The sequence below is a fragment of the Pleurodeles waltl genome, chromosome 8, assembly GCF_031143425.1.
Source record: "Pleurodeles waltl isolate 20211129_DDA chromosome 8, aPleWal1.hap1.20221129, whole genome shotgun sequence".
NCBI lineage: Eukaryota > Metazoa > Chordata > Amphibia > Caudata > Salamandridae > Pleurodeles > Pleurodeles waltl.
In genome coordinates, this window is record NC_090447.1 from 1,408,324,159 (window position 1) to 1,408,338,363 (window position 14,205).

General features: G+C 43.5%; 1 protein-coding gene across 1 annotated transcript; it reads right to left on the reverse strand.

Annotated features, from left to right (window-relative positions):
* Positions 1 to 6,855: 6,855 nt before the first annotated feature.
* On the reverse strand, positions 6,856 to 7,230 carry KCNE1 (potassium voltage-gated channel subfamily E regulatory subunit 1). The gene has a single exon (XM_069203548.1). It carries the CDS (start codon positions 7,228 to 7,230, stop codon positions 6,856 to 6,858), a length of 375 nt encoding a protein of 124 aa, XP_069059649.1.
* Between the last annotated feature and the right edge of the window lie 6,975 nt (positions 7,231 to 14,205).

The following is a 14,205-nucleotide window of genomic DNA, read 5'->3' on the forward strand; positions in this document are numbered from 1 at the left end:
AGCTGAATCTGATACCTGGTGCCCACTTTGAAGTGGGAGAAGTTTCTAGTGTCCTAAGCCTACTGAGGAGTCTGGAATTTTCTTCTTCCCTGCCCATGCCCTAACTTGTCTCAGGGCACAAAACTAGTGTGAAATCTTTTGTGAGTATGCTGAGGCAGAGTCTTTGTGATGTGCGAGTGTGGAAGGAGACAGCTCCCTCTCATTTTGACAGAGATGGCCCATATTGACAACACCTATTCCCCCTTTGGCTCTCTGTCTGAGTGGAATACACAAACACCAACTGCCAACTACATCTAGTCATGTGACTTTGGATACTAGCTGTAGGCACCAAATAGTTGGGACAAGAAAATGGCAACTTTCTAAAAGTGACATTTTCAGATTTGTGACTAAAAATCTGACTTTAGCATTAAAAAGGGTTTTAAAGTACAATTCTATAGACACCAACTTTGACATTCCTACCTGCTCCCAATTGAAAGTTATTGTTTATTAAATGTAATAAGGTAAACCAATGTCATCCGATGGGAGAGTTAGGCCTCACAGTAATAAATAATACATTTAGGAGTTTTTCACTAGCAGGACATGTAAAACTTAAAAGTAAATGTCCAACTTTTTAAATACACTGTCCTCTGCCAGATAGGATGTTTAGGGCCTACCGTAGGGGTGACATATATATTAAATAAGGAAGTTTAGGTCTGGCAAAAGGTTTATTTTGCCAGGTCGAAATGGCAGTTTGAACTGCACAGGCAGGCTGTAGTGGCAGGCCTGAAAAATGTTTAAAAAGGCTACATAAGTGGGTGGCACCATAAGTGCTGCAGGATCACTAGTAGCATTTACATTTACAGGCATTGGGAACAGGCAGTACTACTTTATTAGAGACTTAAAAGTAAATTAAATGTGCCAATTAGATGGACGCCAATGATACCATGTTTTACGGGGAGAACACGAGTCCTTTAGCACTGGTTAGCAATGGTAAAGCACACAGAGTCCTAAGGTCAGCACAAATGAAAATAGCAAAAACAGGATTGAAGGAAAAAAGTTGAGTAAAACCATGCCAAGGGAGTTGAATGTGAACATGCAAAAAATGTTACTGGTTAGGGCAGAATCATAAAGGTATGTAAGAATATATACTGGTTTAGTGCAACTTCCAATACTCATAAATGCTTTGGTGAATCTGCCCATTTTATTATTTACACAACATGCTAATTTCATCCTCATCAGGTGATATCATAGCAGTGAAAAGCAACTTTCCTCGTGGCTGGTTTGAAGAAGAAATAACAATCCAAGTTCAATAAAGCATGGGCCAGAGCCCGGAGCTAACATTTAGATTTTATTTTTACATATGATAGTAATGTTATGTCATAGTTATTTTTTGAGCGCAACAAATCACCCTCAGAAGGGTATCTTGGCACTATTACACCCCTGCAGGTACAGGAATAGATGATTAGCAACACTTAAAATTAACAGAGAATAAAAGCCAGGTTTAAGGATTTTTTTTAAACAGATTAAAATCAGTGCATGTTTTCCTTATGACAAAAGTGTGGCAAACCGGAAGCCATCTTGATTGACTCAAACTGGTGAAACTTGCCACATTTAATTTAGAATGGAACAAAATGAGGGTGTTTATTTTGTCATAGAAATTATGGTTAGTGCTGTGGAAAGAAAAATTAGGACACATTTTAAGTGAGTTCTAAAACATCATCCTGTTGTACTTCCAACAGGAGCAGCCTGTCAGTTGATTTCCTTCTGTTCTACCACATCCTCCCAGAGTGTTCTAAAGAACAACTAAAGTGCTAATAAACCCTCTCATTTTTATAAGTTCTAAAGGAAATGTTTTAGGTATTACAGTTTTGATTACATCAAGAGGACATCAGGCGTGCCACAGTTTTGTAATAAATATAGAATGTTAGCAATCTAGTTGTTCATTAGATTACTGTGCAGAGGCACCGATTCGGAGGGCAGGAAGGAAGGTGCAGAAGCAACAAGTTGACCACACTGGGCAGGCGGGAGGGGCAGTGACAGCATAACGGACCATGGAGGGCAGGGGTAAGGGGAGCTGGTGCAACAAACCAACCATGCAGGACAGGCAACAGACACTGTAGAAATATAACAGACCATTGAGGACACAAGGAAGAGGCAGTGGCAGTACAACCATATATGCCAAAAGACCCGATTCAGGCAGGAGACTCATGATGTTTTTAAGCCCAAAAGGGGCTCCTGATTAAAATCTCCACTTTTTCAATGTAAGTCAATGGGAAAAATCAATTCCCCAGGTTTGTTTTTAAAGTCTCCCTCTTGCTAACTTCAAAATGTTGGCAAGTGTGGTAGATTGGATTACTGAGGGCAGGAGGAATGGGGAAGGGACTTGGACTCAGATAACAGAGTGCATGAGGGAGATGGGCAGGGGCACCAACCACCTTACAGGGCAGGTGTCAGGAGTTGCAGCAGTACAATACACCACACAAGGCAAGCGGGACGGGGCCATGCCCATGGACAACAGAGAGCAGATGGGAAAGAGGCAAGGGCAGCAGGCTGACAATGCCGGACAGACAAGAGGGACAGTTGCAGCATAAATAACCATGAAGGGCAGGAGGGTGGGGGCAGGGGCACGACAATGGACCAGACAAGTCAGGAGGGGGCCTGCAGATGGATAACAGAGGGCAGGGGCAAGGGGGCAGGACTGGGGCAGCAAGCTGACCATGGAGGGCAGGCAGAAAGGGCTTTGGAAGCACAACACGCCATGGAGGTTAACAGTGAGACTATAATGGCATACACACAGACAATGGAGGAAACGTGGGAGGGGTTCAAGGGCAGCAAGCTGACCACACATTGCATGTGGTAGGGGCTGTGGCAGCACAAAAGGCCATGCATGGCAAACAGGAAGATTAGTAGCAGCACAACGGCCATGGTGTGGAAGAAGGAGTGGGTAGGGGCATGCACAAAGGACAATGGACGTCAGAAGGCTTGGGTAGGGGCTGGCGACAGGCAAGAGAGGGCAGGGGAAGGGCCTTCACAACAGACCACGTGGGGTAGGCAGGAGGAGCAGTTGCAGGATGACAGAGCATGGAGGGAAGAAGTGAGTGGCAACAAAATGGACCATGGAGGACAAAAGAGAGGGAATAGGGGCATGGAACTCAGACAGGCAGGGTTGAGGTGGCAGGGACAGGTGGCAGTCATCTGACCACGCTAGGCAGGTGGGAGGGGTAATGGCCACTCAACAGAACACTCAGAGTAGATAGGAGGGGCAGTAGCAGGTCGATGGAACATGATGGGCAAAAAGGAGGGAGCAGGGGTAAGCCCACAGGCATCATTGGGGAAACGGGGGCAGCAATCTAAGCACAAAGGTTATGCAGGTGGGCAATGATGAAGCATTGAATTGGTCAATGGAGGGCAGGAGGAGTAGGCAGGGACATAAAACTGAATGGAGGGCAGTAGCAGCACATCGGACCATGCAGGGCAGGAGAGAGGAAGCTGGTGCATGGACTCCGACAACAGAGGGTAGCAATGAGGTGGATGGGGCAGCACGCTAACTGTTCAGGGTAAGTGGGATGGGCAGTGGCAGAACAACAGTCACACAGGGCTATACTTTGGAAGCAGAGGCATGGACTTGGGTAATGGAAGGCAAGGAGGAGGTGAGGCAGGAGCAGCAAGCTTGGTTGGGGGCAGCAGAATGCCAGACCAGGCTCTGCGTTCAACCCCCCCCCTCCACTGTGCATTGCGAAGGGCATTTTACTTAATGTTGAAAAAAACATTGAAATTCACTGAAAAAACAAAGTTTACAGGATGTTATAGTTGGGAAATAGAATATTTAAAAAAACCTTAATAATTCACTAAAATAACAAAGGTTACAAGGACGTTGTAGTTAAGTTCAGATTTTACATGCACAACACCATATAACTTCAGCTGTTAGAGTTATTTCAAATAACTATAACCCATGCCCTAAGTTAACCATAACTCGAGCACTCGCCATGCACTGCTAATTACCCCAGATATTCGAATACTCATGACATCTTCTATGACATCATTGAAAATATCACTGTAACGTTTGCAGTAAAATTATTGATGAGAAAACTGTGCATGGCGAGGGAGTGAGTTATAGTTACCTTAGGGCACGAGTTATAGTTATTTAATATAACTCTAACAGCTGAATTCATATGGTTTTGTGTGTGCAAAATCTGAACCTAACTATAACGTCCCTGCAACCTTTGGTTTGTTAGTGAAAAAATGTATATATATTTATATATATATATATATGTATATATATACATATATATATTTATAAATATATATATATATATATATATATATATATATATATATATATATATATATATATATATATATATATACATACACAGCAATCATTCATTGGTACTGCCTCAGAAAAAGGTAATGAATGAAAGAGAATAAGGGCCTGGTTTAGATCTTGGCAGTCCGGACGCCGCTGTGGTCCCATGTCTTCTGTCGAATTGATGGAGTACCGCCCACCTCATTTAGATGTCAGTGGCTGGGAAACAAACCGTTGCAGCAATGGTTTCTCATTGCTGGCTGATTGCACTACGTCGCCATCAGGCTGGCGGTATCCCCTCGCCTAGATTTAGCTGTACCGGTGGTGTGACAGCAGTGGGTTGGCGACAGAGGGGGAGGTTCCCCTTGTATGTATGTGTTGATATAGGTGTATTGCATACAGTGTATGTGACTACCTATGTCTACATATATTCCAACCCCAAGTAAAACAAAAAAATAATTACATGCATGTTGACATTGTGCCGCGGTCAATAGGATAGTGTCACCCTTTCGCGTACAAGTCCTATATATTGGTCACCTTCGTGTCTGGCAACAGCAGGATTGGTGCCCTTCAGGGTGAAGTATCAACAGCATTGTCAGGGTTCCTGCAGACCTGTACCGAACGGCAAAAATAAAGAAAAAGCGGAAGAAGATGGGTTTTCCCCCTTTTTTCTCCCACAATCCGCCAGCCTTTACTTGGAAGTGTTCCCACTACAGTCGGCCTGGCAGGAAGGCACTTCCAAATCAGCTTGGCAGTAACAGTGGCTGCAGTCCTGCTGCAAGCCCCTATTTCCCATCCTGCTGTCGACTCTGGTTGCGATTTCTGGCAGAGTCAGCGGGACTGCGGCAGTCTGTCGGCTGCAGTCCTGCCAACATCTAAATGGAGTGAGCAGACTGCCAGGCCAGCAGACAGGAAACCCATCGAAAACGTGACAGCAGGACTGTTACCGCCAACATCTAAATCAGGCCCTATATTTCCCATACTATAAGCTTCAAAGCCATTGAGGATCAAATTTATATTTTACTTTGGGTGGAGATGACACAACAAAGCTGCTGCTTTCATTTTTTGTGTACTCCTAAACAATACATTTATGGGTGTGCCTGGGCTCTTTTTCTTCTGAACACCATAAAACAATATTTAAAGTCACTTCTCATGTTGTTATTGTGCCAGCAAATATGTGGGGTAAGATTGAAGGTACAACTCCACAGACAGCATCAGCAGCTGCTGCACCTCACATGAGTCTTAGAGTTATTGCCTAGGCAAAACCCTTGAGGGTTGCATCTCGGTTACAACCTCCTGACTCAGTGGTCTTGGAGAGGAGGTTACACACTCTGCACACTCAGCACCACCAGTATCATTTGTATCTCAGGTACTAAATGGAGGACCCACTGCATTGCAGCAACAACAGATGAAAAGTGAATCAGACGAGGTTGAAGTCGCTGACAACGTGATTAAAAACGTACTCCTAGCAGTAGAGTAAGCAACCCGCAGCAGATCAGATAAATACAGCACCACGCCCCAGAAAGCGCTTTTCATTAACTTGATAAAGTATGTTGAGCACTAGGCTGGACCCTCGCTGGTTGAATTTGGAAGTTCCGGCGAGGCTCCTGGGGGCTCTCCAGCTCCTCGTGGTCATTGCAGTAGTGGTGATAAGTGAGGACGGGGGTGGAGGGAAGGGAGAGAGAACATTTTTCATTTAATCCCTCATCCTTTATTCTCCCCACCTATTCATCTTTGATGTCGCTTTTTCTTTTAGCTTATTGTCTCTGTATTGACTGCAAAAACCTTAAAAGTAAAATACAGTTTTGGCACAAGAAACGACTGGCACCCACTTCCCCAAGTTCTTTATTTTGTCAAAATTTATTATAGCAGCTAAAACTTTAGATAAGAACTGCAACACATTCCAATGTTTTGAACTGCTCCTTCGGGGCATTGTGTGTGAACGTTCAGGGTGCTCTTGCTTTTCATGTAGTCTTTAAGTTGCATCGGGTGGGCATGCTCACTTCTAAAAGACATCTGCTCTAGAAAATCGTTTGCATTGTGATGAGGAGTGAGGTTCATCAGTATCAGTGACACCACTTTCTGTATATGTGGGCATGAGGGATAGACGTAGGTTCCCAAAAAGGGCAGGGGTCAAGAAAGTGATGTAACGTAAAGAGTAATTCAAGAGATGACATCACAGTGCTAACCCTAGTCCCATAGCTCCTTGACAGCCTCCTTTTTGCTGCCATGGAACTACAAGAAGTGAAAATTACAGAAATTAATTGTAATTGTGCTTCTTGGAGCCCTGTTAACTTTCTGTTTCTGCTGCTTCTTTCTTGTCCTCCTAAACAAGGGGCAATGTTGGGGTCTCAAATGGCAATCCAAAGGTAGCAGCGGATATCCCTGGCTTCTGCTAATTGACGTCCATGGTATGGTGATGGGTGTAGTGATTTTCAACCTAAGTCAACAGTCGGACATGGTTGTCTTTGGAGTCTGGAAAATTGTACATGACAATTTAGCCACTGTTCACTACCAATAATCACTCAAAAACTATGTGGATTGGAATCATGTTTTAAGTAAATCAAGACTTAGACGGGCTTCATGACTGGGATCTGATTGCTCGGCTGCTCAACGGCAAACTCATTGTGAATTAGCAGGCAGTTGTTACTAGTCTCCATGGCTCTAACCTCAAGAATCAGCTTCTGCTCCTTCTCCCAGTCCCTTTCGATGTATGTGTGGAAGGGATCGCTGGAATGCTCACCCTTCTTCGAACGGATGTAGCTCATCATGATCCCAAATGTGAAGAAGCCAAAGAAGCCCAGCAGCAGCAGAATATACACCACTTGCAAATTGTCGTCGTGCTTGGTGGTTTTAATATTTGTAGAATTTCTTGCAGCATCCATATATTCTTTCACCAGATTAAAAAGGAACACGTTGAGGTTTGTGCTATTGATTTCCTCCATCTTGATTTTTCATAGTTCCACCAGACAGTTCTTTATTTCTGCAGTCAAGGAAACACATATTTAAATGTGGTTAACATAAGTTGCAGAGATTCAATTTTTTTGAAGCCAATCACAGTAAATTGCAAACAATCACCTTTTCAGTTAATCTAAAGACCGAAAAATAAGGGAGCTCAAAACAAGAACAATTGTATAATTCAACCCAGCAAGGCAAAGTAACAGGCTTTGCCAGCAAGCACACTCACTGTTAAAGAGGGGTTATTGAAGGGAATTCCTCCCTGCAGATAGTAGTCAGTAAAATTCCTCTCTCCGGGTACAGCTGAATCAATCAGTTCCCCGCCAGTCCTTGACCAGTCTCAATTCAACACATCACAAACTCCCCCCCCCCCAACAACGCTAAATCAAAGATACATGCAAATTAAATGTACCTCCTACAGAGGAAGTGCCTAGTGGGGAGTATCCATCGATTACATTGTATCACCTAACTATCCACAAACCCAAGGATTTTCCAAAACCAACCTTTCAAATCCAATTACTTAGTTCCCTGTTTTTATCCTCTCTTAAGTAAAATAATTGAATAATCTGCACCATGTATGGAAACGCTTTTAATGAATGTTTTTATAGAGCACTAGTGTTACTTCATAACCTGATCGCTACATTGCTGTGCAGCCATCCCCCCAGTTAATTAATAAAAATAATTAAAGCAAATTAGCATGTGCACCAGCCATTATACTTTACAATTTAAGAGAGATAAGGCTATTTCCCCACAATCAGATGAATTTGCATAAAGAAACCACCACTAGAAACCACGTTTGCATTTTTTGTGGTAAAAATAAGTCTATTTTACTATGGTAATAAAAGAGATGTTTCTTAAACTGGGCGTTAGGATACATGATTCCTTGGGCAACTAATAATTAAAAAGGATGGGTTGGAATGCTACCACGAGTGATTGCCTGTTGTTAACCTATTTGCAAACATTCTTGACCACACCTTTTGTGTGTTCAATTATATGCGTTCTGTTCCTACACTCTGCTCAACAGCAAAAGTTGACTTTCAGCATATGAAAGTATAGATTTTTAAGAAGTAAAACACAGTAAAACATATACACATTTGCTAAATGCAGGTCTGAAAATCAGGACTGTCTTGCTAAAGACTAACAGTATTAGGTAGAAGGCAGAAGGAGCGCTGCTGGAAATTGAACTAGCCCTAAACATTTACATAGAAGCCTGTCTGGTAGCCAAATCGGACTATTTCACACTTAAAATCAGGGAGGCAGCCAACTCTTCTAGAGAGCTATTTAGAACTATCAATGTTCTCACTACTCCCTTAGGCACATCTAAAGTAGAGAACTCCCAAGACTTTTGCAACAAAATAGCCAAATTCTTTGAATGTAAAATTCTTAACATCTACTCTAGCTTCATTTCGGACAAGGAACAGGTGAACTCTCCTCCCTGGACAGCTATGCCACTGCTCCCTGTGGTGGCACCTAATGGGGCGCCAGATAAGCCATATCTACTATCTAGATTTAAAATGCCATCTCAAGAGGTCATTTGCAAGCTGCTTCTGGAATGCAAATCGGGCTCCCCTTAGGATCCCTGCCCCCCCACCATTCTTCAATTAGTACCAGAGCTGGTGGCATCCATGCTGGCCCCTATTGTTCAGGAGGTCCTTATAACTGGTTTGTATCCTAAGGCATGGAAAGAAACCACTATTATTCCCTTAAAAAAGAAGGAAACAGGCAAACCTGATGATCTGACTAATCTACGCCCAATAGCCCTGCTTCCCTATGCGGCCATAATTCTGGAAAAACATATTAATAAAGAATTGGTTGATTTCTTGTCAGTCTCAGAGGGCCTAGACAGCTCGCAACACGGTTTTCGGAAATCCCATAGCACTGAATCAGCTCTCATCGCATCATCCGATACCATACGCAGATTGGTTGATGAGGGGCAGGGGGTCTTTTTGGTTCTATTGGACCTGTCGGCAGCATTTGACACCATTGCCCCTCACATTCTGCTAGATCGCTTACATCAGGTAGGCATTAGAGATCAAGCTCTCAAGCTGATTGAGTCCTTTCTATCAGATAGGTGGCCACAGTCAGCAGTGGTGATTTTAGATACCCGGCCTATCTTTTGCCGTGTGGGGTCCCTCAGGGCTCTTCTCTCAGCCCGGCGCTATTCAGTGTGTACATGGCACCGCTGGCAGAGCTAATCCGCTCTTTCGGCTTTATCCCAATTTCCTATGCAGATGATACCCAGATTATCATCCCGATTAACAAAGACATGGAGGAAGTGGCCACCCGCTTTAACGCCTGCATGATAGCAGTGAACAACTGGATGAAGGCCAACTGGCTAAAACTGAATTGCGAAAAAAACTGAGGTTCTGTGCTTTGGGATCAAGAGGGAACACTGGTCTTCCATCTGGTGGCCCAAAGAGTGTGGCCCTCTTCCTGTGCCAGGGTCTACCTCGAGGAATTTAGGATTATTGTTTGACGATCAATTGTCGTTCAAACCCCAGGTCAATCAGATAATCAAGACCTGCATGTGGACTCTGAAGAAATTAAAAAAAGTATTTTATTTTATTCCACCATCTTGCAGAATTATCGCTACTCTGGCTCTAGTCATTTCCAGATTGGATTACGGGAATGCGCTTCTGCTCAACCTGGATAAAGAATCGCTGAATAAGCTGCAGTTGATGCAGAACACTGCTGCTAGGCTTCTACTGAAGCTGCCCCGCGTGGCCTCTGCTAAGAAGTGCCTCAGAAATCTTCACTGGCTTCCGGTAGCCCAGCGGATCTCTTTTAAGGCTCTCTGCATTACTCACAAGGCCGTCCATGGGATTGGGCCTAAGGAACTGACCACCAAGCTGCAATGGTATAGACCTAATAGGTTGTTGCGATCTTGTCCTCCTATCGAATCCAAACTTCCCCCACCAAAAAGGTGAAGTGGGGAGATAGAGCGTTCACTATTGCAGCTGCTAAAATCTGGAACTCACTCCCACTGGAATTAAGGCAAGAACACAATTATCTAACATTTAAGAGACTGGTTAAGACCTGGCTCTTCCCGCAATAAAGATTTGGAGTCTCCCTGTTAGTAGACACTGCCTCACCCAGTCAGCGCTTCGATGCCCTAGGGCCGGAATGCGCTTTATAAATGCCCAATACATACATACATACATATTAACTGGTGCATGGAGGGCGTTATAACCATCGCCTATTTCCTTTATAACATAATAGAAATAGAAAACAGGAAACTGTATTCTTTCTTGTAATGCGTACCTTTTCTCCTCTTCTCCCCGAAATACATTTTTTACACCCTCTCTTCAATGCTAAAAAAAAGCAAACAGAAATAACTTCTATCCCAACAAACTTTGAAATTGTGAAAGGATTCTAGACATCAGCTGATTACAGAGCAGTCAGATCTCAATGTGTGTTGTGGCTGGGGGTGGGAAAGTCTGCCTAAGCAATCCCTTGAAAACAGTGTTCAATTTGTAAAACAATAAAGGGCCGATTATGAGTTCAGCAGAGGGGAAGACCCATCCGCTGACCTTCCGACAGGGAGGTTGCCACCTTACTGGCAACCTCCCCGCCGGCCCCATTACGGCTTTACCGCTGGGCTGATGGGTGGAAACATCTGTTAGTGCTTTTTCGTCTTTCTGTTGTTCCTTCTTTCCCCCTCTGCTGCCTTTTTTTCTGTCTTGTTCTGGGTCAAAGTCTGATGATTACAAATAAGTGCTGGTCCAAAAAGAAGAGTGCAGGTGGCCCTACCTACGGCTACCGGCTCAAATAAGTTACTGTGTGGAATGTTCATTCTGAAGGCTTCTGATTGTAGTGGAAATATGACACAGACACTGTACACCCTATTAGGGCGATCTATAAATTCAACCTGTGCCAATAGAAGACATTTTTGGGAGTTGAGACCTCCATAAACTTACTGTGTAATGACGTGTACCTGTCAATGGCAGTGCTAATAAATATGTAAATAGCATATATAGTAGACTGTCATGACTCGCAGTATGTTAACTTTTGAAGTTATGTAAATTCCTGGACAGAGACAGTGGGGGAGGCATTGCTGTCTGCCAGGCCTGCAATGAAGCATTGCATGAAATTGACAAGTCTGTGTCTTTAAAGTTCCTGGCCTAAAGGCTGTCTTTAGGTGCCTCAAGATGTTATTTTCCTCAGTCACCGACTGCAGCTAATCCATTATCACCCTTTCCAGGAGTTTCATTGGATAAGGTGGGTAACAGATCGGCCAATAAGTCGGCAGAGTGATATGAGCCAATAAATCTTCTAAAGTAGTGGTAGTGCTAATGCCTTTAGAAGCTCAGGACCAATGTCATTTGTAAGCAAAACTATAGTAATGTAAACAAAGGGGCTGCCATTGATAGATGATGCCAGAACTTCTCTTAATGGGTCTGAGAACAATCAAAGGTTTGTGGATTGACACACCAAGTGCAATCCTTTTTGCCCATGATCCTCAATATAATGAAATATAGAGCTATCCAAGACTCATTCAGATGAGGTTAGAATTCATGAACTCAGAGACAGATTTAGAGTTTGATGAACAAGGTACTCTGTGACAAATGTGCTAATGTGCCCAGTATGCCAAACTCCCGGTCTGCCCACCTCATTCAAAATGTAGGATGGACCATCAGCTTCCCAGTGGCAGAGCCTCTGTTTGCTGTGTCAATCGAGTGCTTCCTATGATGGCCCAATGGAGAAGGGGCCTTTGGAAAAGGGCATGACACTGCCCACCCTACAGAGGGTGGAAGGCTTGATGTCCTTTATTTTCTGTATGCCACCACAAGGTTAAACCTGGTGGTTAGGATCAAAAGAACAAAGACAAAAGACGATTCCCACACCCAGGAAAAAAACACTTGGGTATGGGTCGTTAGTTATTTTGTTTTTGAAAAACAAATTTGTACTGTAACAGGAACCTCCATGATGATGGGTTCTATCAAGGTACAGAGATCTCTAAATTTGGCAGGCGGTAGTCCATCAGGGTAGCAGATACAATGTCCTCTGCCACCCTAACGGATTGTACTCCATCCGCTAATCTTTAAATCAAGTCCTCAGATGTTAGAACCACATCATAGTAAACAATAATTATGAATGCCCAGCTCGTGCATCACCTTTTTAAAAAAGTACTTTAATTACAGCATACCGTTAAATACTACACATAAGTATACAGATAGAGAACCACTATTCTATAATAAGACAAGCAGGCTCAGTAATAATTTAAGGAAGTTGCTTGATTGTTATCCCTCTTGGTTTCATTTCGCTGTATCTTCTTTCTCACTAAATATTTCTTACTTCTCGCCTCTAATTTTTTTCACTCTAAAAATTCATTGAACTCTGTCAAATGGGTTATTAGTGTATGTAGTATATAAATGCTCATGTTTATATTATATTGATAGTTAGGCCTTGAAGAAGCGACAATTATAAAAAAAAAGTGGCAAAACACACATTGGCCTCTAAATTTGTGCTCATCACTGGCAACACAAATTGGAGAGCTTATTATTTGTAAATTAACTTTGATTGTAACAATTAATAAATCAAGGTGAAATTCAGAAACTTAACTAATGACTCTGTTACTTTCTTAAAGACCCTACTCCTGTTTGTATTAAACTTAGATTGTGCAGTGCTAGGAATAGGCACCACAACTTCCCTTTGGGGTCCCATTGATGATCAGTTGCGATCTATTCTTCCACCCTTGTGTGAAATTTCCCTTGAAGTCCAGGCTGCTCCTGCCGCTCAAGAAGCCTAACCTACACTTGTGTGCATGCTAAGAGAGCAGGCTGAGGCGTGCACATGGAGTGGGTGGGCATTTTGGACCCTAAAGAGGCTGTTACTACCGTGACAGACAGAATACAAATATGTTGCAGCTCCTGCAGGTCCTTCATTGTTTTGTTCTCCCTGTATTCAAATATTGTGCATCATGCTGAACCCGAGGCTCAATACCCATCCAAGGTACCTATCCCACCCCAAAGCATCATTGCTGGTCGAGAATGAAGAGAACGTGGGTGGTGACCAAAGGCGGAGTCCTCAGAAGGAGAGCTTTAATTTGATCCCTGTTGCCCTCACACTACAAGCCCATGGGGCAATACTTCACATATGCAGCAGAGGTAAAATGAGTTGTTGTTGCAACTTAGCTCAGATCTGGAGAGCCACATGATTCAGGGGGTGAGAGCACTCAGTTAACCTGTAAGACACAGTGAGGTTATTTTATGCCCAAGATCATAAACATAGGGTTGAAGTAGCTGGGATCAGCTGCACATTATGCAACGAAATATGGACTTAAACTACAATAGTTCACCAGCCTCTAAACGACTTTAGGCACTCTCTGACCCATTAGGATTCTTAGGCCACACTCGCAACCCAGGAAATGTCCACTACTGGGAGGTGAGAGGTGAGCCAAGTGAACTCAATGCTCTTGGGGCCACTAGTACTCAGATACTGCAGGGTTCAGGGAAAGAGGAAGCTCTCCACAATGGTTGGAAAGTCAGTTCTTTCCCTTGATTCAACAGCGTGGTTGGTAGTTGTTGCATAGAAGCTCCTTGCAACTCTCCCTAACTTCTCGGGCCTCTGGTCTGCACTCTTTCCCTTCTGCACGGCATTTCCAAGGCTCTTTAGCAGCAAATATCGGGTTCCCCCTGATGGAAATGTCCCTTCCTGCAGGGTTATCCCCAAACCTTTTGCCTTTCTCCTCCAATTGTTCTGACCTTTTTTTGTTGGCTTTAGGACTCTCAGATCTTTCCCACTACTTATCAGTGTTAAAGTGCATGTGCTCTCTACTTTCAAACACGGTATGATTGCTTTACACCTGTTTGGCATATTTAATGTACCTGTAAGTGCCTTATAAAGTGTCATACCTTATACCCAGGGCCTGTAAGTTTATTGTGACTAGGTGGCGTGCGCCACCCACAGAACCTGTCTTAGGCCTTCCACTGCAGTGCTTGCATACACAATTTACTGCCACC